This window comes from Dromaius novaehollandiae, chromosome 2, assembly GCF_036370855.1.
Source record: "Dromaius novaehollandiae isolate bDroNov1 chromosome 2, bDroNov1.hap1, whole genome shotgun sequence".
Lineage (NCBI taxonomy): Eukaryota > Metazoa > Chordata > Aves > Casuariiformes > Dromaiidae > Dromaius > Dromaius novaehollandiae.
In genome coordinates, this window is record NC_088099.1 from 100,109,505 (window position 1) to 100,137,485 (window position 27,981).

The 27,981-nt window shown below is 42.6% G+C and overlaps 1 protein-coding gene across 5 annotated transcripts in view; it reads right to left on the bottom strand.

The window, feature by feature from the left end:
* The window catches only part of PHACTR1 (phosphatase and actin regulator 1), a 316,301-nt gene that overhangs the window by 152,370 nt on the left and 135,950 nt on the right, over positions 1 to 27,981 (bottom strand). Inside the window, exon 1 of one of the 5 annotated variants that reach the window (XM_026104781.2) lies at positions 310 to 523. The exons of the other annotated variants lie outside the window; for them this stretch is intronic. Coding sequence (XP_025960566.2) covers positions 310 to 523 — 214 coding nt within the window. Of the gene's footprint in view, positions 1 to 309; positions 524 to 27,981 lie in introns of those variants that run through there. 5 annotated transcript variants of the gene reach the window in all.

The following is a 27,981-nucleotide window of genomic DNA, read 5'->3' on the forward strand; positions in this document are numbered from 1 at the left end:
AAAGCAGAGAGAGAGGAAAAAAAAAAAAGAAAGAGTTGTTTCCTTAACTGTTAGCACAAAGCTTCCCTGGCAGATCACAGGACCTGTCCCTCTCGGCACCTCTCGAACCTACGCACTGCATCGATGCCCAGGGCATCCATCCCGCTCTCCCTTTCCAGGTTCCCTGGGATCTGTGGAGGGGCAAAGCCGGCCACCGGAGCCCGCAGCAGGAGCGCATCTGTGTACCCACACACACCCGCACGCATGCACCCCGCGCAAGCCGACGCGCTCCCCTGCACTCTTGCACACCCACAGGATCTCAACACTCACCGTCACGGGCTTCCTCCCCGCGACTGCAGTTGCTGCATATGTGTTTGATCTCCTTGCCTATGTGACAGTGTATCACGAACGAGACATTGCTGTTAGTGGTGGGCTCCTTCAGGGGCTTCATCCTCACTAGGTAGAAAGCTTTCTTTTTGGGCTTCTCCCCACTCGTACCTGGAACGGAGCCCTGCCCGCAGCCTGAGGAGGGAAACGTGAGCATCCCGGGCCACCCGGCGCGCGCGCGGGCTGCCATCCGCTCCCGCTTGCCGTGGCGCGTATCTGCCACACGCACGACTGCAATGAAGGGGAGGGCCGGGGGAGGGGGCAGGCGAGAGCAGGCGCCGGCGCTGCCAGAGCCCGGCTGCCCTCCGTGACCCGCCGCCTTCGCCAGCCTGGCACGGCCCTGCGCAGCCTGCGCCCCCGCCGAGCCTCCCCCTGGCCACCGACACGCAGTGCATCGGGGCACGGTACGAACCGGGGCCACTTCGCCTGCAGCCCCCCTTCGCTTGCTCTTGCGCTGCCCTCCCCGCCTGAGTCTTCCCCTCTGCTCCTGTCCCCTCCTCCCCTGTGCTGGCAAAACCCCCCCAAACCCTCCGGCATGGCCCGTGCCGTGCAGGACAAGCTGCGCCTCTCCGGCCCCATGAGCACACCGGCGCTCCCCACGCGTGCCAGCAGCACCGCAGCCTCTTCCACGACAATATTTTACATGCAAAGGAGAACGAGCTGACACACTGGTACCGGGCTGCCACCCCCGCCGCGCACCTCGGCTCTGCCGACAGCGGGGCGCCGCGCTTTGGACCCCCAGCACGGCCAGCTCCCCTCCCGCTTCTCACTCGGGCTTTTTCGCCCCCTCGGTGCTTCTTGCGATGCAGCCCCGACTCCAATGCCCACAGAGCATCAGAACATGACGGTGGAGAGCTGCAAAATGGCATTTGCGGAAAGCAACAATTTTTGTCAGCAGCGGTGCCCGTCCTGCTCATGTGGGCTCGCAGGGACAGCGGCTGGCACGGCCTGGTGACACGAGTTCGAGCGGGATCGCTCTTCCCAGGCGAAGGCTGGCCAGCGGCTCCCCGAGAAGTGCAGACAGCTTGAATTTGCTCAGGCGGCTAACTCAGCGGATGAACACCCCCTTCTCCATCTCCCTTGCCTCTTGCCCAAAACACAGCTGCATCCCGGGATGCCCACGGTCTGTCAAAGCTCCCAGACCCACAGGGAGTTACATTCTCGGATCAGATGCTCTGCCTGTCCTTTGCTGCCCAGCTGCCCCAAAGCGTGCTGTCCGTTTTCACAGTGCAGTAAAAATACCCAGCGGCCTGACCTGCTGAAGCAGCGGCTCGGGGAAGGGCCCGTGACACGGCCCGTGGACACAGCGACAGTGGGGGGCAGGAGGTGGAAGGAGAGGGGATGCCCGGTTCTCACAGGCGTTGGGAAGGGAAGGTGGGGGGACAGCCTCAAGAGGAGACCATAACCATAGCTATAGCGGTGGCTCTTACAGTCGTGTGAGTGTTGTTTCTTTAAATCTTCAGCGAGCTATCTGCTTGGCAGGCACTAAGCAGATAGAGTGCAACTGGGGCAGACGAAACATGGTAGGGAATAGTGCCATTCCCCTTACTTTTAGCCAAAGCCCTTATTCACTGTTAGACAAAATCAAGTCACACTGCAATTCTTTACCATTTTCACATATTGGTGCCACATGTTTTACAGCAAGGAGAGGCCAAAAGGGCCTGATTCTCTTCAGCTGCACATGAAACAGTCAGAGAGATTTTTGCCTAAATAAAGATGGAATAGAAACTTAAAGATTCAGTACCGTGACTTTCCACCTTTTCCCTCAAACATGCACACACAAAAGATGCAGGCAATGAAACTGCTGACCTACTTGTTCGACGTCATTCTGATGCAGGTATGACTTCTCACCTGGCACTACTGGGAGCTGAAACCTTGAGATGTCACATATGGCAGAAATTGCAAGGCTTTATTTTTCTCAGCAGTGTTCACAAATCAGACTAGGTGCTGTTAGGTCTCACTGAAATATGGGCGGAAGCACACCCTCAACAGAACTGTGCCATTTACTAAGCCATGTAAAGCATCCTGCACATTGCACTGTGTAAGGGTTTGTGTTGAATGGGGTCAGTTGCCTCAGGCTAAGCACCTTAAAGGTCTTGATTTTGTGTATGTTGCTTGTCTTATATTCTCACCAGTTTCAGTAGAAGTCTTAGGAAAGGGGGAATGTAGGATTATTCAGGAACAAGCAGAAGATTTCCTAAAAAGTACATAGTGTAGTTACGAGTTAACACATTGAAAACCTGTCCCTTCAGATGCCTGCTGCTCAGACAGTTTACTACATTACTACACACTATGAACGTGAAAGCTGAGAATTATCTGATCCCTTACCAGTCACACAGGAGTTCAGATACTCACAGTGGACTTCCCTCTAACGTACTCACTGTCTTTGAGAACACCTTTGGTTTGGCAGTGATTCAGAAAATAATTAGGTAAGCAGAAAAGATGGCCATAGTCGACCTTCTGAACTTCCCTAGAGCTCAGTGCTGTCTATCACTGGTGTCCAGCATTGCTACATTATAGAAATGGGTCAGGAAAAGAAAGCGAATTCAAATGTGACTTCTCTAAATTTGGAAAATATGGGTGTTGGTGAAATACTGCGTAAAATCAAGACTGGAATACCATATCTACTGTCTCTGGGCAGTATTGGGGTGGCTGCACCTCAGCTGTTTTAGGAAGGGAAACAAGTGTGATATGTCAGCAGAGCTTGTTGAGGGCTGGGGCAGTAGGGCAAATGGTTCTGTAGTTAAGGAATTCGGTAAGGCTTAGGACATTAAAAAAAAAAGAAAAAAAACTGGGTCAGGTCATCAATCTTTTGCAGACATCCTCCATAACCTTGGACAAATTTCTTACAATGTCTTGATATCTCAGCTCCTTGGCTAAAGAACAATGATGATGATGTTTCTGTTGTTCAGACAAATTTTATAAAAATATATTGCAAGGTGCTCTGAAGGTGTCTGTATACCACAGGAGGCACAGACTGTTCAAATACAAAGATCTACTATTTATAGCAAAATGAGAGGGAAACAGGAAAAACAAATTCTACCAAGCTTAGTCCAAATGGTTCACTCAGTCTAAACTTAAGCTTTTGTTTCTCCGGACTTTTTTGCAACAGTGTTTATCCCTTCCCTTCCAATTCTTTTGTATCTAAAACTATGAAATTCAACTCAGATTTGAAAACAGCTTGGGCATCCAAAACCCTGTGTTTTTCAACAACTCAGTTATTATCTCCCAAACCCAAACAGCTTTTAGAAAGGGAGTAATGGAGTAGTGGAAGCTGGAACAGCCCCCTTCTGAGGCAGAGACGCAAATGAGATTATCAGCATAGCTATTCCTACAGTACAGGCCTAAAGCTCTCCAGTGACTCGATCCAGCTTCAGATGCATTCAGCACTGTGAAAGAGCCACCGAAACACCGCTGGCGCGGACACAGCTTTTGCAAGTGGATCCCAGTAGACTGTAGAAACCCAGTTGCTCTGCCACATTTGGGGAAGTTTGGGAATTAAATAACTTGCCCAAAGGGTAACACAGATTCTGTTTGAATATGAACCCAAAATTATCGAGGAGAAAGGCTGGCGCACTTTTACTTGCAGGTGCTAGGTACTTTGGATGCAAACAAGTCCTGAAGCCATCTGCTAGCATGTCTCTTGCAACATGCACTTCACTATAACATGCAAATTGCCTTCACTCCTAAGAGCTGCCTTATAAAGAGTCTGAATTTGCCACGGCTCATAAGACAAAAATATGCTTAATTATGATCTGTGTAATTATGGTGAAAGCTGCCGCTGCTAATCAGTTCTAGGACAAATAATGTAAGATGAACATACTACAGTATTCCTGCAGGAAATATCTTTAAAAACAAGACAAATCAAGTTAAGTCAAAAAACCCCACAATAACCCTTTCTGTTCACTGCCTCATTATGTAGCTGCAAACCCTGGCACAATTTTATTGCATTATGGACACCAGAATCCATGAAGAGCATGAGGGATAGTTGGTTATCTGCTGGTAAATCAACACATTTCGGTTCTATTCCCAGTCCTAACATTCACTTCTTATATAACCTTGGGAAACCAGTTGTACTTTCAGTGACTCCCACCCTAGCTTTTCCCATAAGAAAAATGCCCCTTCCACTGCCATTTAAGAGGAGAACAAAGCAGCATCTTCTTCAAAAAGACGGCTGCTGAGATATGGACTCTTATCTACAGCAAAATCTTCGAGGCTCCAGTCTGTCTTTCCATCTTTTCCCCTGGAATATGCCTCTCCCTTCCCCAAATCACCTGGCTGAAAGTCTTTTTTGGGTCACTGTGCCCTCAAGCAATCTCTGTAAAAGCAAAGACAGATGATGGGAACAGGCAGGCAAGAGCTGGCAAGCATTTGGCTGCATCATCCACACCACTAAGGGGCACAGAAAAGAAGATTTTACTTCTTCCTCCAAGCTGTGGCACTGCACAAACACCCAACCCCAATGCTGGACATCCCCTTTCCTGCTTCCAGTGCAAATGAGCAGACATCACAAACCACGTGGGAGCTTCTCAGCTACATTTCCCTTGCACCAAGGCAATGAAAAGATCATCTTGGAGTGTTACACTGGATTCCTGAAAAAGCTGTAGCTAACAGAATGAAGCTGTCCTGGTGGCTGCAGGTTAAAACGTTAGACAAATATGTCTAACAAGACAAGCTCACTCTCTCCAAGTATTTTAGTCTTTCTAATCAAAACACCATGATTCACTTGTTTTACAGTCTATCCAGACACTGATGTTTTTGCAGGGATGCCCCTATACTTGACAATTTTTTCTAAATATTTCCCTTTGCTTCCTATTTTCTCTGCCCACTGTACTATGAATCCCAGTGAGAATAAAAAAGAAAAAAAATAAATTAACTAATTACCGGCTGTTCTGGTGATTAATGCATATATCTAGGTTGCATTACACATACTGAAGCACATCGAACAACTTGGAATAAAAAGGAAAATACGTACAATTTGATCCACTGGCAACAAAAGGGGAATCAGTCCCTAATACAATACCCCATTTGGTAGCAACTTCCACTCCCTGCTGAGAAAAGACCCAAAAGCCACCTCAGGACAGCTGATCTTTGCCAAAGGAGTTTGTTGCCAGGTGGAGAATTCCTCTACATATAATGCACAACTCAAAACTGGATACGTAAGGTGCTTGTATTTTATGTTTGCTGGGCAATTAGTATATAGCAGGACTCTGGTCCGTGACAGGGGCCCCAGGGTGCTAGGCTGACAGTATTTCTGTGTATTTCTGCTTATTGCACAGAGCATCAGCAAAACCTGGAGGGCAAGGAGGAGGGAGAATCAGCCTGAGACTCCTGCAGGCCAAAATAGAAGATGACCTTTTTAGTTCTGCAGCTATAAACACATTCTTAAGCAACAATCCTAGCTACTCCTCACAGTCACAAGCCCAAGAGAGCCAGGTGATGAGTACTGCAGAAACAAAAACAAAACGAAGGGAGAAGAAAGGAAAGAGAGTGTGCTTTCTTGGCCTCCCTTCGTTCAGCAACACTGCTGAAGAATCACGTGGTTCATTCTTCTCTTCTTGTGGGGCTCTCCATTTTCTATGCACACACTTCGCCATGATAGAGTCCTCTCCTTATTTAGCAGAAATGCTGCTTTATTTCAGTGTGACACCATATGGCGTGATAAAAATAAACGGAAAAGGTTACACACATGAAAAAGGAATAAGCTTAGAAACACCTGTTTGCTGCAAGTGTGAAGAACTGCTGATGGTGAAGGACTTCTAAGGATAAAAAGGAAGATGGATTTGTCATCTTATCCAGCAGAGAGGCAGAAAGTTGCTGAGCTGCCGTTTGAATATCGAACAGTGCACGCACGAAACTCCTCAAAACACGTATGTGGAATTAATGCACAACGGCTTGATGGAGTCAAGGGTAAACACAAGCAATGAACCAATGTGGAGGCTGCATTTGTAAAATGGCAGGGCAATCATTAGCATTAGATGACACTCAAAGGAAGAGAAAATCATTATGCTGAAATTATAGGTGAAGTTCTAACCCTAGCAAAGTCACTAAAAGTCTTAGCACTAAAGCAATCACTCACAACGGTCCTAGCAAGGTCACTAGCTCCCATCTCAGTAAATCCACCCTGTATTTTTGTGTCTGATTTACATGTCAGTGGTTATATTTAAACCAACCAGAAGGTATGCAAAGTGGCATGCCCTGGGGTTTCAGTGGTTGGTTTGGAGCACTTTGCAGCTCCTGTGTAGCTGGGTTTCCAGAGGGATGGAGGTATACATCATTTTTACCCTGCCACAGACGTGAGATACAGCAGAGGCATGTATTTGCACTCTAGAGCGCTCCTGCATCCTCAGCTTAGATGTAGCTGCAATCCCAAAGTTAACAAGAAATAGCTCCAAAAACGTCAGTGCAATTACAGGATTGAAACTGAGGAGAAATCTGAATCAAGTTCTGCCTGGCCAGTTTAGAAATTCATGTGGCTGTACATCATTAACAGACACCAAAACAAATAGCACTGGTGACCTGAAGACTTAAAACATGCAGCAGCTTCCTAGATAGTTACTCCCTGCTTGACACTGAAAGAATACAAAGTCCAGCACACACTGTGGATTTTTTTTTATCCTCTCAAATATCTTTTTCTTTCTGCTCATAAATAGCTCTGCACATTTTGCTTCGCTCCCACCAAAACCAGACCCTCCTTATAGATAAGAGCAGAAAATGGAGAGAAAAAAAAGGAAGGAGGGGAGAGAAGGAGACCACAAAACAAACCCACAGTAAGGCATCTGACTGCCCCACAGAAAGCTAAAAAAGACCCAGTGAGGGGAGAAGGCAGAGTGTATCTGTGCGTGTGTAGGCATACGTCTACTAAGTCCCTGAGGGAAAAAAAATGGATGTGATTTATTCTTGTCAGAAATGCCACGAAAAAGGAGGGGAGAGGGTCCAGATGAGTAGTCCAAACCTCTGGACTAAATGAAAGCAAGTATTGGCCAGCTCTGTGGGGTAAACAGGCAGAACTACTCCTACATCATGGTTTAGTTTTATGCCTTTTCTTATGGATATAGAAATTTGGTATGTGTGTTTTTGCTGGCTCCCAGTAAAATTGCATCTAAAAGCCAGAGCAAACAGGCCGGTAGGAGGATGCCGGAGATGCACGTTACAATTGTTGCATAACAAGTCTATTAATTTGAATAAAATAAAATGTTTGACTTAAAGTAACACAGCAGAAGCCATGAATTTATAACATGCAACGGAGAAACTTGAAACTTGGTGGAATTCATGGGGTTTTCTGTGTGTTACAGACCAACAACTCAGAACAACCCTTGCTTGAGACACCTGAGGCATGCAAAGAAAGCTCATGAAAGCAGGTCATCGTCATCATCTTTAGGATGTCACTATGGCTTTCTTACTATTTTTTTTTTTTAAGAATTGCATACGTCTCAAGATGGGAGTAGAAGAAACACCGTTGAGAAAAAAAAGCTATTTGCTACTACTTGCACCTAAAAATCTTGGGTGATCAACTTTAGGCATCTGAGAAAAACTCAGTCTTTCTAGATCTGACAATTGGCACATCCTGAAACTCTATCTCCTTTACAGTGTGTTGGATAGATATTAATATATCACAAAATCCCAAAGGCCTAAGACTTTCCTTTCCCCCTCACAGGTGCTCAAGGACTGAGCTATACACAGCGCTCTGTCTGCCCTGTCTGCAGAAAAGTCTGAGTCATCTGGCTTGAAGGAAAATTTAAGAAATTAGGTCAAACTGAACTTTCCATCACAGGCGATTGTAATGAAGTCAATCAGCTTGCACAAGCATTGCTCTCAATGCTAACTGCCCCCGCACGTCTGTCTACCTGACTAATCAAATTAATTCCTGATGATATCAAGAAGCATGGCTTCCTGAAAAATATACACAGACTAACAATCCCTGCTGCTAATCCTTACTTTTATTGTCACTTCTCAGGCCAAAATTATGGCAAAGGATCAGCCTGCAAGAATCTCTGATGAAATAATACACCCAAAATAAACAAGCGTAAAGCTTAAAATTGCTAGACAGACCAGAAGAATTATTTCAAAGCAAATAAATGAATAGCTATTGTCTCAGAAACTCTCTACTGGCCATTGAGATCATCAGCCTACAGGAAACAAAGTTATAATTGGAATATAATAGGGATGACTAGATTTTTTGCCTTTATAAATGAATCATATTAAGTTACTTGCTCATAGTTCAAACAGTTTACTTGAAGGTTAGGAATATGACTGGGCATGAAGCACACTTGTTTAGGGGGTACTTTCACAAAAAAAGAAAAGGCATATGGAGAAGAAGTTTTCTAGACTTAGCCCCAAAGAACTAATTTGTAATAATATAGTCCTACAAAGCTTCCCATGTTTCCAGACTTTCCAGGCCAATGGCCTGGGACTTGCCTTGTCTCTTGTGGGCCACTTGGTCAGCCACCCAGACCTAATGAGTTTTCATTTCACTTTAACTGCTCAGTATGGCTTCTGCAGTTTCCAGTGTGGGTACATTTGAGGCAATCTGAGAAAGTCATAAAACGTAAAAGCTTCCGAAGACACATGCGTGAGGAAATCCAGACAGCAAGCCCAGTAAAGTCAAACTCTGAATAAGCCCAGATGTAGGATAAGAGGCTGAGCTGAGAAAGCAAGCTAAAGTCTAACAGGTACACATGAAGGGAAATTCAAATGAGGAGGTAGGCAGAGATCCAGGAGGGAGCACAAGGTGAATGGAAGTAAGATTTAGTAGGAAGAGACAGCAGAGAAAGGCAAGAAGGAGGAAATGAGAGAAGATTAGAAAAGCCGTGAACAGACATTCAAACTTTCAGGGTGCCTTTGAACCGACAGACCCTTCCAACCTTCTAAGGCTTCCTCATCACTGAAAAGCACTTTGTAATTATACATGAACAGTGTGGGAATCAGGAATACCAGGGCAGCTGCAAAGAAAGATTAAGGTATGCTGGCAAAACTGTAGGTGGAAGCTTTCATAAGCATCTGCCTCCACTGTGCCTGACAGCAGCACACACTGTCAATCACCTCCCTTCAATAGCACTCACATTTTTCTCAAATTAGAAAAAAAGACAAAAAAAATCCCTAGAAATAGCATGCAGTTTCTATACATATCTCCCAGTGAGCTATCAGCTCACAGTACTGAAATAAAGCAAGAAGCTTTGACAATATAATGAGCATCTTTTTCGATCTTGTCCTCCTTCTGCATAAACACTGGCTCCTCTGAATAGCACAGAAATCTGCATGAGGAGCCTTTCACTTTCTCCAAAGAAAAGGGGCAAAAAAAGGATTCTTTCTCTTCTCTTTTTATCCCCTTATTATCTTTATTGCAGACCAGTCATTCTTTAGTGTCAGATTCCTACCTCTTCGTTGCTTTCTGTACTCTCACTGTGGATTTGTATGAAGCATAAGGCATACAGGGAAAAGTCTGGCTTTACATCAGTCCCATATCATCATCCCCATCCCATACCATCCCCAGAGTTCAAAACAACCAGGCTAGTCCTCTAGAACACCAACAGACAATACACGTGCCCTCGCAAGGTCTTTCTGACAAAAGGAATACTAAGTATTGTTTGCCTCTCTAAAATCCTAAATAGCAATCAACAAAAGAAGCTGGAGTACGCTAAAGGATCTGAAAAAGAAGCTGTATGATCAGTTCTTGCTGAAATCCTGGGACATATTTTAAAGAGAAATTTGCTGAGCTCTTTAACATCTGCCCATTGGATAACTATAAAGCCTGAAGATCCAGACTGGATTTCAGTAATTTTTAAAGGTATTTTATAACGGAAGGAAACATTAACAACTACCTTAGCTTAAATCTTCATCAGCTTTCTCGACAATACATTTTCATAATATATAATTACACACCCATAATAATCTTTGAAATCTTAGCCATCATGTGTAAATTATTCATAAGAAATGAAAAGTTGGGAGTAACATTTGTTGTTTATTTCTTTGAGGTTTTACAAATCCAAATGCTCCAACAGTGCGTGATCCAATGGTGGTCCCAGTGCCTATCTGTCAAAGCCTAAGTCTCCAGGTGACTAAAGTTGGAAGTAGCACAATAAGCAAGATTTTGCTTTTACCAGAGGTCTGAAGAGAGGAAGAATGTGTGACAGGAGGCTGAAGTAGAAAGTCTGCACTACAATATGCATTTCATTCACAGTGGAGGAAATGCACAAAAATACTGACAATATCCATTGCGGATCTTTTTTATTACTATCTGTTCTTTGTCTTACAGAAATTCCAAGGGGCCTCAGCAGAGCTCAGCGCTGCAGTGTGCAATGCACTCCAAGTAAACATTTCTACAGACATTCTTCAGAAACAGCATTTTACATGTTCTGCAACATTGCTTCAGAAAACGATCTTTTTCTTCACGTTTTCTCTAGTGTAATAATCCTCTGAGCTTAAAGCATGCCAGCTTCAAGACTCTGGTAAGGCACTAAGTGCACCAGGAGGCCAATAGCAGATGGAAGCTTTCAGGCACCTTATGGAATATGACTGGACTTTATTACAGCTACAAAGTTTACACTAAGAGGCCAAGTGCATCTACGTTCCTTACGTCATTATGAACAACTAACTACTTTTATTGTTTAAGAGCAGTATTTAAAGATCACACCAAAAGAAGATCCAGGAGAGATCGCAGCTTGCAGTTTCTTGCAATGTCTGTATTGCCATAAGACACTTCTGCATGAAAACATACTTTCCCCTCCTCACCACAGGTTTAAACTTTAAAGTGAGACTACTAATTACTTATCTCCAACTATCAGATCGAGTTGCTCAGGGAGGCTGTAAATTGCCATCCTTGGAAGTTTTCAAGACTCAGATGGACAAGTCCCTGAGCAACGTGATCTACTTAGACTTGCTTAAGCAGGAGATTGGACTAGATGACTCTGGGGGTCCCTTCCAACCTAAATTATTCTGTGATTCTATAACATTCAATCAATGTTATACTGTTTATCTAACTTTTACATCTTTGTGCTAACTACCAAAGGCAGTATAGAACCAAAGTCTATAATGTGTCTATAGATTGTCTATAGTGTGTCTATAGGGTGTCTATAGATTACCAAGATGTAGCTCAAGAGGAAACTACAAGCGGAATACATACTGTGTATTCCTGCAACTGCAAAGTGACTAAGGTTGCTAGTCCAGGTAATTGCTTTTAACCACTTAAGTGAGATACTTGGCTGGGACCGGACCATGCTACAGCCCTTCAGGAAGAAGCTAGACTGCTGCACTTATGGGAATACATACAACTTTTCAAACTTTTCTGTAGGGAAGCCTTTTGGCCTCTTGGGAAGCACAGCTTCTCTTCTTGAGACATCTCACGTACTAAAGGCCACAATCAAGTTTTACACTTCAAGGCTCTACTTTTCTTATGGCCATATTTCTCCATTTTTCTAGCTGCTTTGAGAAATTCTGAACTATACACATCTTGCAACTCTGCCTTGTAACCTTTCCTGATAGAGGCTCCTCCATCACTTCCTAACTGCCTCTATCTGAAGGAATCTCCCCTTCAGATGCTGGTCACCAAAGGACAGGTATCCTGGAAAACAGCATTGCACAACAGTGGGCTACTCTGGCTGCCTGAGGAAAACCTTGCCAAGGCACTGCTCACTTGGTGTCTGCACAAGAATATTGCCAGTGCCCTGGTGATATAGGGCACTAGCTATAGAGATCACCACCAGCTGAACGTGGGAGAGGAGCAGGAACTTTGGGAGCTCAATCCGGCCTGAGAGTGGAGGTGCAGAGATCAACAATAGGGAACAGATGCTGTGCTCTTACTCTTAACTCTTATTCTCTTATCTCCTAACTCTTCTTCAGGCCCAAGCAGGACTTAAAAGCAAAAAAAGTGACAAAACAGGAATATGGGTTGTAGAGGAAGAAACAGTTTATTACAAAGCTGTTGTGATTAGTGGCTTGCTGTTTAGCTAGGGGATAACGAAGTTAGCAATTAGAGACGATGAATGGTTGAAGGGGTTTATAATGATATGGAAAGATTTTCATCTTTATATCAGACATGTTGAATTCAGGTCAAGTCAGTACCAACTGAACTTGAACGTCATTTGACATATTTCCTCAGCCTGTGTGAAATAAGCTTGGTTTCTTGTAAGCTCTTTGGGACAATGGCTTATTCATAAGTAATTATCTGTAATAAGGGCCTCCACTTATATGAGGAGCTGTGTTATAAAAGGTACTGTTCAAACCGCCCAGCCTTGAAAAGGTTACAATTCAACTAGATACAACTGTAAAAGTATCACCTTCATTTAAATATGATGAAAGATGGTATAGCTTGTTTAAAGTCTTACAGAAAGTGTGTGCCAGAGCTGTGTTTTGAACCAACATTCAATTAAAGAAGCCAACCCCTCCTGTCCCATCTGGGCATTTAGCAATTGCACAGTGCATGTTGGGCACAACTGCAGTCTATATAGAGGAGTAAAGAACAGAAGGTATCTTTAAGTAGCCACTGTGTTCATCAGCATCTTTCAGGAAGTCTGCTTCTGCACTCACAGTCCCCCCAGTGAGAAAGAGAAGGCATGTTAGCTAGTACCAAGGAAAGGCAGCAGCTTCTGGCTCACTAACAAGAGCTATAAACAACATTGTCTTCACAACGGACAGCTCTTCAGAAAAGGGAGCACACGTCAGCCCCATTCTTCTGCCTCTTCAACAGGGTTAGTGTCAGGGAAGCACTTGGATTTGCAAGTCACAACTTGTAGTTCAGCTCCGTCCCTGAAATTTTCAGCAATTCAGAATTAAGAACTCTCCTTTTTTTGGGGGGGGGGGGGGGATAGTAAATGAAGTACATGAGGAAGAGAAGATGTTAGTGGTAGCGGAGAGTGAAGGGAGTGAAAATAGGTAGAAAAGCTGCAGGAGAGGAGGAAGATATGAACAGAAGTTGGACTTTGGAGAAGGAAAGCAACAAAGCAAAGATGAGAGGCAGGGAACTAATGCACGTAGACCCTCAAGGAACTGCAGTGGCCTGGCTACTTCGATGTGGTTATACCGATGCAATCAACTGTTGCTGCAATTGACTTAGCACTGATTTAAAATACCTCCTACAGCAGTGCTTAATCTAGCACATTACTAGGCAGTGCCACTCTGCTGCATGCTCTACTTTGATTTTGTGCAATAGGTCTACATTAGACTTTTGCTGCAGCGTAACCATATTGAGCAACTGAACTTTGCAACCTTTTTTAATGTGGATTTCCTTGGGTTCCTGGAATGAGCGCCACAGAGGGGCACAGGGGAAGGTCAGTCAATCTCAAGTCCCCCACTCTGGACCATGCAGTCCACACTAACAAATTTTTTTGTTTCGATAATTCTCCCAGGGAGAAAATCGTTAGGATTATAAGAAGAGGTATGGAGTTTAGCAATAGGTCTTCAGGTCCTGTAAACAAGAAACTTGATCTTGAAGGCAGCAATGTGCTAAGGTATGCCCCAAAAACATTCATCTAAGCACCTGAGGGAAGTGGTGGAAGGAAATGACTCCATATCTAGAAAGGACGGAGCACAGTTTTGTAAGAGGCATGGAGTAGAGACAAACGGATTCTAGCTTGGGGTGGCACAGGAGAAGATGATCTCTTTTCTTTCATTTCTTTCTGCTCCTTCTCCCCATTCTCTGGGGAGGACAAAGAGAAGCAGGTGTTTTGGACAAAAGAGCAAGGGGGAACAATTCCGGCTTGATTCAGGAGAAAAAGAGTTTGAAGCTATCATCTGGTATGCTAAAGCAGCCAAAGAACATCTTCATTGTTAGGTATAACACTGTGTTCTGTTACCTTACCTTTCGTATGCTCTGTTCCATTGTTAAGAGCCTACGCATTGAATAAATCTATTCCTTTATCTTTACATTCTGTCTATTGGCAATCTTTTACTCTGAGCATGAAACAATGTATTTGTGCAGCACACTAATGATGGCACTGGGACCCTCTACAAAAATCCAGATTCCTAATGCATTGCCCCAGGATAGCCAAAGGGTTACAGATGGCCAGTGTCAGAGGTGGTGGTGCTAGCTTGGGGGAGATGATGTGTCATTCAGCGATGAACAATTACCAAGGGAACACTGGCTTTTGGCATAGGGAAGCCTCATGGTCTTGAGGGGTCCTTGGAAGTGAAAGACGATGTCTGTTCTAAAATCTCTACTCCCTAAATCTCTTCCTGTCCAAAGGATCTAAATAACTGTCTGTCAAGGTTCTGTAACTGAATGACTTCCAATTGGGAGGATGGGCAGTAAAAAACAAACAAACAAACAGAAGTACTTGGGGTCAATACAAACAAAATATTGTTTTGCTGTTGCAAATACAAGCTAACATTTTAAAGATGAGTACAGAGAATTTTTGCAATTTTTCCATTATTTCATGTATTGCCTTCTGACAACTTTGGCTACAAAAGATGGCTGTAGCACAGGCTAGATAATATACAGGCCTTCTAAAATGTGAAAACATCCTTTAAGTACATTAGTCCTAATAAAGATTTTTGATAATGCAAGCCTGACAAGAAATACATTTTCAGGAAACAAGAGATCTAAACACTTGGGGTGACTTGGTTTTAAAACAAAGCAGAATGGGAAAAAGTTGCCATGCAAAGCTTTGTGGTTGGATGCTTAATATATCTTTATGATTTTAATCTTAAAAATGTTCTCTGTAGGTCACTGTGCTCACAAAAAGAAATACATTGAAATACAAACCAAGGATCCTGAAACAAACCTAACCAGAGGCATTAACTGTGCTCCAAGTATGCTGGCGCACTTTATTATCTCAGGTCAATGAAGCTTACTCTAAGCAAAACATCTGCAGCATTGTAAATCCAGCTTTCTTAAAAAGCTAAATCTATGATGATCTTCTCTTAAGATTCCATATAATTACAGTCGTAGTCAATGCCATTCTGCAAAAGCAACTCCTGTACTACTTCCCCCCTTAACAACTAAAACTTCCTCCTTTTTCTCTCTCTTTCTACCCAAAGTAGTTTCTCATGGGAGGGCATTAAAATCCTAATTTCTGGTGATCCAAATTGGATTTTTGATCCAAATATGGAATTTTAACCTTGATATGTGGTCAGAAAGTTCTAGAATTTATTCATACCTTGCCCTGCTTTTTTTATTCTCAGAGCTGGATTGAAGCAAACTTTCATTTACAATATATAAGGCTAGATTCAGAACTATTATAAGGAAGTGAATCTTTGTTGCTCCTTAGGCTTTTTGAAGGGACTCATTCATACGAGAATTGAAATGGAAACTGGAGTACTTCTAACTAGGTAAGCTGGCGAACAGTTATTTAAATAAGCATTCAACACATTTTGTCTATTAGGTACATTCAACTAAGTCAAACCAGAAATCTTTGGAGGATACACTTTCTTGGCAGACATCTAATATTACCAGGTTCTGGCGATAAGATACTATACAGACAACTGCCCCCACTTTCTCTCATTAAAAAAACTGCGACCAAAGGGGATTTCTCCTGTGCTCAATATGCCCAGTGTGTGTCTCTGCATTCTGAATCTCAAAGCCTAGAACGGCGATGGCTCCGAGGCTATGCTGCTAATCCATTTACCGTGAAAAACAAACACACATCAGGCACATTTCATACCTCAAAAACGAATTCCTTTACTGCAACACTTTGAGGCCTTTCCTGAAATGGATGTCCCAGACTGATTTCTATTCGTAACTATCTTCTTTTGCACATGGAAATTCCACTTTGGTCTTCCCTCATAGTTAAGAACATCCTATTAAATTTGTTTCACATCTTACTTCAGCAGCTTTGTTTTCCCCCATAAAGCTATGAAATAACTACTATAAAGTTAATGCCCAGATTAATGGTGGATTAAACTTCCCTGCCATGTTAAGCTGGATGCAAATATATGCAAATATTGCTGTACAATGCCTTTTCTATTGCTCAGTATGGGGCAAGTGAAAACATGACTGTAGATAAGATTTTTAAAGAAAACCACTGACAACCTCTCTTATGCCAAGTTCAGTTCAAAGGGAACGTTCGAGTTCCTTGAAATACATATTGCATTACAAAGGCCTCCGATGTCTTCCTTTAGACATAAATACTATTTTGCAGATGCATAGTCAGGAAAAAGTACTACTCGATTTGAGCAAGGATGGCAGAATTCAGTTGTTAAATAGCAGAAGCCCATTACAGGAGTGATTATTAGGGCAGCATTGAAATGGCAAAATCTCTCGAGATACACAAATATCAAAAGTATAGCTAAACTGCATAAACAAACATGGAGCCTCCAAAGAAAATCTCCTGTCTCTTATTACTACTTACAATTGTATCACAACACCTGCTGGAGGGCCCCAGAAAAGATATAAAGGCTATTCGCTACAATAAACCTCAGAGTCTCTGTCTCGTTACAGACAGACAAAAGGGTACTTATTTCATGGACAAGGAACTGAGATACAGAAATGATTTGTACAAATTCACTGGATGTCTGAGACAGAGCGGCAAAATAAACAACAGAAGAGAACCGCTTGCTCCTTGTGATGGCTCCAGTCAGGTCTTGTGGAAGACACAGTCACGTGCAAGTCCCCCAGTATCTTTGGAAGAAATGGCTGCAAACCGCTTGTGTGCCATGCTGCCCAAGGCCTGGGACCTGAATTTGCTTTAAAAGCAGCATCTACACAGACCAATGCACGCTGTCTGGAAGAAGTGCTGTGCTAACACACTGTGCCATGCAGACTTACTGATAACTGGCTGTGAGAAGCAAAAGATGAATAACCTGACATTTGCCAGCTCCCCCAGCATCTGTGGCAACGGCTAGCAACTGTGCTGCCTATTGAAAAGAAATCCTGAATATGCGTGGGCTGGGGCAGGCTGTGTACAGGTCTTATGCCAAGATGCCGAAGCAGCATTTCAAAGGTGGCTTTCCAGGATATTTGTTCTCTTTATTTCTTTTCTTTTTTTAAAAAAGAGAACTGAACTATATTTTGGCACTTAGAAGAGGCCTCCCAAAGATGATGATTCTCGTGGTATATATACCTTTTTGCTTTTGCACAGACCTTTTCTAGTCACAGCTTTGTAGCAGCCTCCATGCATTAGATACAAAAACGAATACATGGTTTGGCTAGTATCCCTAAAGGAGCAGAGTTATTGAGGTTTGTAATATCTTCATCCCATTTGCTGCCCCAGGGCTGATTGCTAGCCTGCATTTGCCATTCATGGGAACTGAAAGCTAGCTGGCCAGATATAAAGGCTCCTGCAAAGAAAACATGCTTTACGGAAAAATATAAGAAGAAAAATCTATAATTATCGAGTCACATTAATAGCAGTGGGATCCTCCCAGCTTCCCAGCCAGGTACAATTAGCAATTGTTATAAACAATCAATGAGTTAATTACAGCAGTAACTTTCCATTACATTTCACAGGGAATATATTATGCGGTGCAAAATGGCAGAAACCATACAGCAGTGTCTTGGGTATGAGGCAAGCAGAAACAACACCTGGAGAAGCAGTGTGTGCCTGGAGCCCTGTGCTCCCACCCCAGCAGCCCTCTACCCTGCAGGACCCGGTGCTTCAAGGAAGGGTGACCGCCCCAGAAAGCCTCTTTGGAAGAGCAGTTTCCCTTGGCGGATATGCACTTTGCTCACAAAAGCCCCAGCCGGGCTTGAAATGCATCTCTGTCCCCGTGCAGAATCTCATCTAAATGGCCAAGAAGCTCCAAAAAGCGTGCCCTGAGATACACCAACAAAACCTAGCAGTACGACTGCCACTTCTCTCTTACACTAAATAACACATTTTCAAATGGCTTAAATAACACATGCTTCCTATCAGTGACCATTTTGACTTTGAACACTGAATTGCAGATATTCCCTTAGCCTTTTTTGTTCACTTTTAAAGCCTTTTACTAGTACAAATTAATGATTTTCATAATTATGTCCCCACAAAACAAAAGAGGAGGATGGGAAATACGTGGGCAACTTGCTAAGTGTTGCTACAATGTGTATCTATAGCTTTACACTCAAGAATTCTACTGCTCAGCTTTGATTTCCTGCAAAAACAGTGTTTTAGCAGTATGGTATATGCATTTATAGCAAGACAATTGATAAATCACTGCCTATCAAAGACCTGGCAACATAATCTAGTACCTTGAGCTTTTGTGGTTCATTATAATCGCAAGAGTGCTCAAGTCTACACTTAATTACATGTTGCCAGAATGCATTCAGTTTGAAGTAATGGGTGCAGACTTCCAGATCCTGCCCAACAAAACCAATGAAAATATTCCTGTTTGGTTTCAACCAGCGCCCAAGTCCCTTTTTCCCCTGGCAGCTAGGCATTTCATTACAAGAGACAGAGATGTGCGCTCTTGGCAAGCATTCAGAACATCAGCCTTCAGCTAGCAGGAAACCATCACTTCTTTGATAAACCTGCACCAGCAGGCAGGTATTCTGAATTCTTCTTTTTCAGGCTGGTTGGAGCAAGGGCCTTCACAGAGGGAGCAGATGCCCCATAGGGATGCAGGGAACATGCTCTGTTTGGGCACCCCCAAATGGCAAGCTGCATCTATTCTCTGCCTCGGAGAATCCATCAGTGCCAAGCTCAGCGTAGAGCTGAGTGTCTCACTCTGCTGAGCTACTCTTTCATTTTCCAACTGTAGCTGTGACTAGTGATGTTCTCCAGTGATTTGCCCATTATACCACGCAGATGCTAGAAGCACAAGAAAGGCACCTATGTTCTTAAGTAAACATGGACATTCATGCAACACAGAAAGCTAGCATGAGGAACAAAGACACACCTTTCGTTTACTGATGCAATACCCAGTGCTAGATAATTTGTTTGTTTGTTTTAAGGAGAAGAAAGTATATCACATTATCACAAATCAACATTCTGTTGATTTTTTTACATAGATATAACTTCTCACTGCCTGATCATATATAAACTCTGAAGTTCTGACATGATGAAGGTTTCCCTGTAATAACTGCATTGACACTTCAAAAGAATTTTGTTTCCCTATGAAATGTCTCCCATATTATGATTAATTTCCCTTTCCCTTCAGTTTGCAAAGACAGACTATTAAAAATAAATAAATAAAAAATGAAGCAAATCTGAAGGCCCAAGCTTTCAAATATGACTAGCAACTACAGGGGCCTGGCTTCAAGTGCATGAAAGATTTTTCAAAGGCAAGGGGACAGAGTTTTCTAAAAAACAGACTGCTTTAAGATGCATCCAGCTGACCAAATTAACAAACAAAAGCCAATAATTTCCAATTATTTGAAAAATGTAGGTCTAAACCCCATCATTTTCAATCTCATCTTTAAATACAGTTCCTCAAACGAAGCCAGGAAATTTCAAACCACACAGTTAACATCAAAGAAACATCTTTGTTTCAGCAGAACATGACTCCAGGAGACGTAGAGGCATGTAAGTGACAGAAGCAAGGTTGCAAGTGCAGCAATTATAACAACACTTCTTCAGGGAAAAGCATTTTGTGAGCAAGCAAGTTCAGATGCAAAACAGGCCATAACCACGCCAAAACGATGCAGAGGCCCCAGAGACTGGAAAACAACAGGTGAATTTAATGGCTGTAAGAATATGCCAACTGAATATTTCCATCTACAGAAATACTCCCAGTTTTCATCTTGCACTGAATGCCCCTGCAAGACCACTCATGGCAATACTGTGCTTTCTATTCTAAAGAATAAGTCTTCCTTATTCACAAAGAAAGCAGATATGACTGCCCAATGGAAATGAAAGATTTCAGCTTCCAATGTCAAATTTGGATTTCGGCTTGAAAAACAAAGCAAAAGATTTGTGCTGGTTCAGTTGCCTTCAGTAGACCTGCCTGATTTAGACCAACCCAGACTTGCATATATCAAAAGTAAAAACAAACCGTTCTTCTGGAAAGTTATGCCTCAGAATTAAAAAGCCAAACGCATGCAGGGCTGACTGCCAGTGAATCACGTCTCCTTCAAACCAAGTTCCTGTGCAGCTTATGTGAGGGATGGATGCAATCCCGATCTAGCTAGGAAACAGCCCACCATCTGAGCGTCAATCCGCTGCCTACAGTTTGCAGTCAATGTCTTAAGACAGTCCTTATCAGTTTGTGGACTTGTTAAGTAGTTTTGGTGCCTGTAATGAAGGACAGCAGTGAATCAAAATGTGGCTCCTTCCAATTAGTTTGCTCCCTGCAAGAAATGTCTCAGTTCAGCTTCTACAATATAACTGCTGGCATTGCTAGTTTGGTTTTTTTCCGACTGGTATCTCCTCATCAGCCTAGCCTGCCATTTCTCTGGGGCCAGGCTTGTTAGGGCCCAGTCCAGGTTGTTGTTGATAATTGTTTTTGTTTTTCAAAAAACAACCCCCTCCCCCCACCAAACAAACCACTGCTCAGCACCATGGCATCCAGACTGAACTTCTCTAACTGCTTCTGCTAGTTCAGGCATCCATAAATAAATAAAAGCACCACTACTTATTTGTCTCTGCAGGTGGCTATCGTTTTGGCATAAGGGGGAAAACTACCATCTCTTACAGGAGGTCTCTTAAGCCTCAAGTTAGTAACTCCTGCTGCTTAGGGCTATGTGCTTAGGCCTTGGAGCTACTGCATCTACATGGCTTGTGAACTGGACAAAGTTTCTTTCACACTGAGATGCATAAATATGTAGAACACTATTCAAATTAGCTAGGTACACTGCTACTGTAAGACAGCACAAGTCTGTCAAGTTCAGCATGGCTATACCATTCACTCTTACCAAGGATCTGTCTTAAAAATAAGAGCAATAAAAAAAGTCATCTGAACAACAGCTAAGCTCATCCCTTTCTTCAAAGGACTATGCTTGCTTCACCCCTTAAGCACCATCAAAACTGTACAGGTCAAATCTCCCCAGGTCCTTTCCTTGTTGTGAGGTGAGCAGTTAGATTACATCCATGAAAAACTTGAATGAAACATGTAAGTTCAAAGCCTAGATGGCCACAGCTTGGGAGCAGCAGCAGAGAGTTGATGGGCCTCTCAGCGGTGATGGTCCCATCAACATCCTATAATGCTCCTTTCACAGCCTGAAGTATCCCCCAAGAGATGAAACTCTCACCTGGATCAGGTCTCCAGTGAGCAGTTAGCTTGGTCTTGGGAAACAAAGAAGGTCCATTTGGCTAGTTACATCATTTGAGTCTTTTCACTCAACTCTACATATCTGCTCACAATAACAAAAAGGTAAGGAGGAAAACTATTGCTTCTTTATTTTCTTCCCTCCCTAAAAATGCGATCCTTGTTTTTTCTACATAATCCTTATGCTCAACCATTTTCTATTTTGGATATTTAACAAAGATACAATAATATTGTCAAGATCTGTTTGTTTTTCATTAATTAAAAATGAAATGCCTCAAAAGCTTAAACATTTCTTTCTTATTTCTCCTTTCCCTCCTATTCATTTGTTTCAGATATGTTTACCACAGATAGATAAAAAGTTCAACAGAGAAGTCACCTACTCTCCCCTCCACCCTGCCTGCCCTCCTCCCTTCCCCCAAGCTGGTAAGGCACAGTTGAGCATAAAATGATACCCAAACTCTTAGCTGTCTGGATCAGCAGTGCTCAGGCAGTAAAACTGAAAGAAATCTCATTATCATGACATAACAGTCATTTATAATAAGCAAGATTTAACATTAAGTACTGCAGCCTGATTAATCTGCAGATATTTCTATTAGTGAGAACTGTGCTCTACAAGTCTCAAGTTTTAGTTCATTGCACTACATTAAGCAAAAGGTGGCAAAGGTGCAAGGAGAGACAGATTCATCCCCTGTGTAATTCTACTGAATCCAAAAGCTGATCCAGTCCGTTCTCAGAAAGGCTCTGAGCTGATGTCAAATACATGCAAACTCTGAGGGCTCCTCCTGATCACCATTTTCCAGAAGGATATTTAAAATATTTATTTTATATATTTTAAGTGTTTCGCACTACAGTTCTAAGTGTATATAAACTATTCAAATGAAAAAGACAAATGCTCCATGTTCCAAACCATCCTGGGATGGATTCACACCTGAACAGTCAGACTTGACTGCCTCACGGCAAAATACATCCCAGAAAGTAAAGGTTGCAACCCAGCCTGCCCTTACATCTAGAAAAGGTGGAGTATTTCTGAAAATACAACATTTCTCTAGGAATGCCTGGCCCTACAATGCTCAGTAAAACTCAGCTGACCGTTGCATAAGTTGAAAAGGAAAAGGAAAAAGGAAAAATGTTTGCATAAAGTCCCTCCCTCTTCACAGAGAGTTCCCCAAATCTCTTCTACAGTTTTAAACCATAACAATCTAAAGTTTCCAAACTTTAGTCTTTCTTACTTTTATGCTGAAATGCTACAAAATTGAACACAGTTTTAATGTTAAACCATTAAATTGAGCTAAGTCCCTTCCAACCTAAGTTATTCCATGATGCCAGGTACTGTTGGTTTATTCAAAAACGAATTTTGGTATGTTGGAAAACAATTTTGGAAAAACTTGTTTAACTCAAATTGAAGACCCCTAAAAATCCAGCTTAAAGAAAACAGTATGAAGAATTTGAGAGCCATGCTCAAATTTGTTTCAGTATAGCATAAATTCTTAGCAATCACATGGGATTTTTTCCCCTATTTTATTGTCCTGAAACACCTCAAAGTGTGACAAAAAATATTTTCAAGCAAGAATATTTTCAAGCAAGAATATTACTTCTTCCACAGCACAGGCTTGCTCTCATCATTCATATTCTTTACAATTGCACCTGTCTTTGGGGAAAAAAAATTCTATGAAACAACACTTATCTCTCAAAAATTGTTCTCCTTTCCTGCAAAGGAAAACAGCTGTTTTTTCACCATAGCTGTACTCAAAACAAATCCCTAGTGTTCTCTTAAATTGTCAACAACATTGTGAATCTATAGTGATCTAAAAACTGGTAGGAGAACTAGAAAATCAGGTGCATCTTGCCATTTTTATAGACATTTTTCATAGCTCTATTACACCAAGAATGGGTGAAATAAGAGTTATTGAGAGACAGAAGTACCACAATACCAGTCAGACTCAAAGTTACAGCTACAGTTTGCTTTGTGTTTCACCTGTAAGTGGATTTTGTAGCTTCTCTGCTTATTCTGTTTAGTAAATGCAACCCTGCACAGATTTTTCTTTTTCATTTCCCCTTTCAGGTTAATACTAAAACACAGACTTTATGACAAACATATTTGTTCCTTTATTAGCTTGATAGGCTGTTAAAAACTCTGAAGACACCTTCTGTTCTATTATCTGATAATGGCAGCATTAGAAAGTTTGAGAAATCCGGACTTTACTCTCATACCTACAGCAATCTATTGCTTGGGGATCAAAGCAAAAGTGAGCGAGTTCTAGTTTGTTTCTCAGCTCACTTTCTGAGAGCACAACTACTCTGTTGGGCCAGAATTTTTCACCTAATCAACATACAAAAGATTGTACTGGGATCGTTCTCTTCCTTTGTCACGTATCACATGAAGTCTCCTTGGAAAAGTTCTCATTTGCAGATCATTTATCCAATAAAGCATGATGGTTCCTTCAGAGATATTAATGATCTAATATTCAGTTTGACTGACTACCACTTACAAAAATCAATGGATCCGTGCGTTCCTTAGCTATCTGCTCGTAACTCTTACTGTCTTCAGTGGAGATAATGCATGGAAATAAGCATGACTATGCTGAAAGTAATACCAGATCATTCAACTCCTGATCTCCTGGGGGAACGGAGCAGGGAGAAAGATTTTGTAAGGAGACAGTCAAATTATTATTTTTTTCTTCTTTAAAAGACACTGTACTTACATGCTGTTAGCAACCTATAAGGACTATCTAGAGAAGTTTCTTGATGCCTGTAAAGATATTTGACTGCACAGACGTTCCCTGTATCTTCACCCAAATCAGTGGCATTATGTAAGACATGAATATATCCCTAAGTGTCTATCTGGGGAGATTCCACTGCAGAGTGATGCCACTCTCCGGTCTAGGTCACCGTAGCCATAGCCCAAGAAGACATAACAAAAGACAAGACCAACTGCTTCTCAGTTTCAGCTGACCAGGATCTACATTTTGGAGCAGAAGAAGCAGGGTTGAAGTCCCAGAATAAAAGAGATGAGCTTTACAAAGGCTCAGCTCTGCTTCTTAGGAGCACCAGTGCAGTAACTGTAGCTCTACTGAACACCAGCAAGGGCAGCAGTTAGGCCACATCACTTTTGCATTTGCTGTGTGATGAAGTGACAATGACAGATATGAAGGATGCCTTCCACTTATCAAAGTTTCAGCTGCAACCATTTTACTGTGAGCATCTCCACTGAGAAATAATTTCAGTGAGAAGAGATCTGGCAAATAGTGCAAACACTGACAAAGCTCCAAACACGCAACACTCTGAGCAATACCACTATTAGGGAGAACTGTTACGCACACTTTTTATTTTGTGTTCCTATAACTTTCATTTACAGACCAGCTGATAGATAAGTTCAGGGGTGACGCCAGCCACCACCAAAATCTTTCCCTTCCTAATGTGGATGATTTCCACACAGCAACTTCATAAAATAAATATTAGAATCACCACTTAAAACTACAAGCTGGAATAGCACAGAAGGACAATGTAAATATCTAAGCTATCACAAGGTCCAGACATGCCCTACCAGAGAGAGAAAGGAAGAATTAAAAACTTATTTCACTTCTCAAATGGGTTAGTGGGTAAAACACTAGGGGATTTGCTTTGTATTCCCAGCTCTTTTCCAAACTTCTTCATCAACATTGGCTAAACTGCTTAGTCTTTCTAGACTCCGAGGGCTACTATTCTACTGCTTGGATGTCTAGCTTGGTTATAGATGCCTGAGTTTCAACATCTATTTTGTCTGTGATGGAAGACAATAGAGAAGTACATAGATCCATACCATGCATGTATATCTACTATTATGCAGGTCTGTAATCATGGCGCCCTGTGCCAGCTCCCAACACCTCCATTCCTCGCCATGTTTTAGAACAGTTTGACCAGAAACCCACATGACAACTCACAACTTTCCCATGCTTCAGTTTCTTCATATGAAATAGAACAGGCAAATACCATTGCTTATCTCAGAGACAGAAAGGCAGGCTAACTCCGTACTTAAAATCCAGGATGGAAGGTACTACAGAGATGACCAGTCTCTGTCTAAATGTGCTACCTTCTTTATCACAGTAAAAGATTGTTTCCGCACTTCTTCCTGTTCCCAGATCTTGGTTCTTCCCTAGCTCCTTCTCTCAGTCTGATAGATGCTCTAGCACCACATCATCAGAGCATAGAGCACATAAAATTCAAATGAAATCTAAACTCCATTTCTAAGTGAATTCTTTGCCTTCTTTCTGAAGGAGCCTTTTCTCCCTCTGTGTCTTCCCACATCACCCCCCATGGTTATGGGCTTACCAAATTTGTATGCAGATATAAAGAGAATGGTTTTGGTAGCCATCAGGTAGCAGTAGAACACAGCTGTCGTTTCTATCTTCTTGCAGTACTTTCATTTCATATGTCAACAACTGGATTTAAAAAAAGCAGAACAAGAGCATCATTTCCCCCACCTCAGCGTTTTCCCACCCCTTCCTGTGCTTCCTTGCAACAGAGGGCTGAGAGAAGTATCATGAGGCCTTTTCAGGTTTTCTACATAACTTTCTACACCACCTCAAACAATCGCATGTGCTGTTATTCAGCAGTTACCGCAGCTCTCAGTTGCAGTAGGATTTGTGAGTGAATCCTCCAGTCTGCAAATCCCAGATGCCTCAGTGACTTTTAGCACAGCTATTGATCTCCTTATTCATCCATACAGGCTTCTGGGCAAACACACCCAGCTGCTATTCTCAACCACGCCTAACCACCACAAGCAGAAATGAGGACTCAGTAAACCCAAATGCTATCTGCTAATAATATCCGCACTCTGAGAAATAAAAATAGGCACGAATAAGCATACAATTTGTGCTTTTGCCTACCTGATAGAGATCACAAAGCTGCTTCCACACTCCCTGCCTCGCTCTGCAACAGCTGTGCTTGCCGAAACTGAGCGACAGCCTTCCCAAGTGTCATGGTCTGAAAATACACACACTACACACACCCATCCAGCCTCCCAGTGCCAGACAGCCCCTTCTCCTCCGGCTTCAGCCAGTTGAAAAGCAAGTTGCAATTCAGTGACCAGCTCCCACGTGAAAGGAAGATGCAGAGGTCGGAACAATCAATCCAGTTAACTGTCCGGAAAACAGAACAGGGCTTTTTGTAAAATGGGCATATTCAGTTTTTAATCTACCTCTCTCCTGCCCCACATTACCTATAAATGAAGAGAGACTTCAGCAGATCCCGCATATTTTATGGCAGCTGCTCTCTCTCCTTCAGCCTTACACCACTGCAGAAAAGTAATAACGTATTTAGGCTTGCAGGCGGTAGGGAATGTGATTGCTTCTTACCTCCACAAGGATGATTCCTAGCTTCTTGTTGAGATCTCCAAGGAGCCATTCACTTTGGCAAATGTTACATGAAACCGGTTTCAGAGACGGGGGGTTGTTGAAGGAAAAAGAAACAAGGCAAAGGACCAACTAGTCCTCCCTCCCCACCCGTGCTCTTCCCATCAGTTCACTGAGCTTGGAACCAAGAACTGAGCCTCCACACGGCTGCAGCAGCAGTTGGGGATTTCAGAGAAAGCGGCATGGGTATCGTACACTACTGCCACACGTTTGGATTTTAAACACTATTTGTTGAGCTTTTTAACATGCAGTTTGTCTCCTTCTGCAGGGAATTACTCAGCCAGCCAGTCACATGACTTGCAGCAGCACAATTATATAATTCAAAGTGTGCTAAGGCTATTCAGGGTTTTGATCTGAAAATCACACGGGGGGGAAGGGGGGGAGAGATGATAAATAAAACCAACTGACTGCAAGGAAACACTATCTTTGTACAATTAGCAGCGTGTGTCTCTACCAGCCTGCACTTATCCAGCGCTTGCTGTCACAGAAAAACTCAAGTGTTACGCAGTAGTTTAAACAACCTCACCTAAGTTAGGAAGGGATCCATTAATACATGAACTTGAAGATAAGGAGGCAAACAGACTGCAACAAGTTCATGATATGGGAATGGCTACCAGGTGGAAGAGGACATATACATATACAAGTTTATTAGATTTGGGGGCAGGAAGTTTCAGTAGTGTGATGATAGCCCAATCTATTAAACTCAAATACAAGCCGCCTCCATGGTTCAAAGGTGTTCACAACCAAGAACTCATTTCAGGTTTAAAAAAGGCTAAAATGATCCAATAAAATTATTTGTATCTGAAATTTTGGTTAGACCATCTCCAACATAATGTTCAGGAAAATATCATGCAGAACATGGCAAAATTGGCACGGAGCTGTTTATAAATGCAAGCACAGCACTGAGACCTCCTGGTCTTTCTTGAGATAGGATCACCTACAGAGTTTTTGTCTGATTTAAGATCTAGTCAAAACCATTTCTTGCCCCTTCCTGCCCAAATGTAGGGAACTTTTGGATTCATTGCTTTGATGAATCTCACTATAACGACAGACTCCCGCATCTGTAGGTTGGACCTCCCAACAGAATGGCCAGGAATGGTGTTAGGACGTAAGCCCCAAAGAAAACTGTCTGGGGCTCTGGTGGATGCTGTCATGCCCCTCTTTCCACACC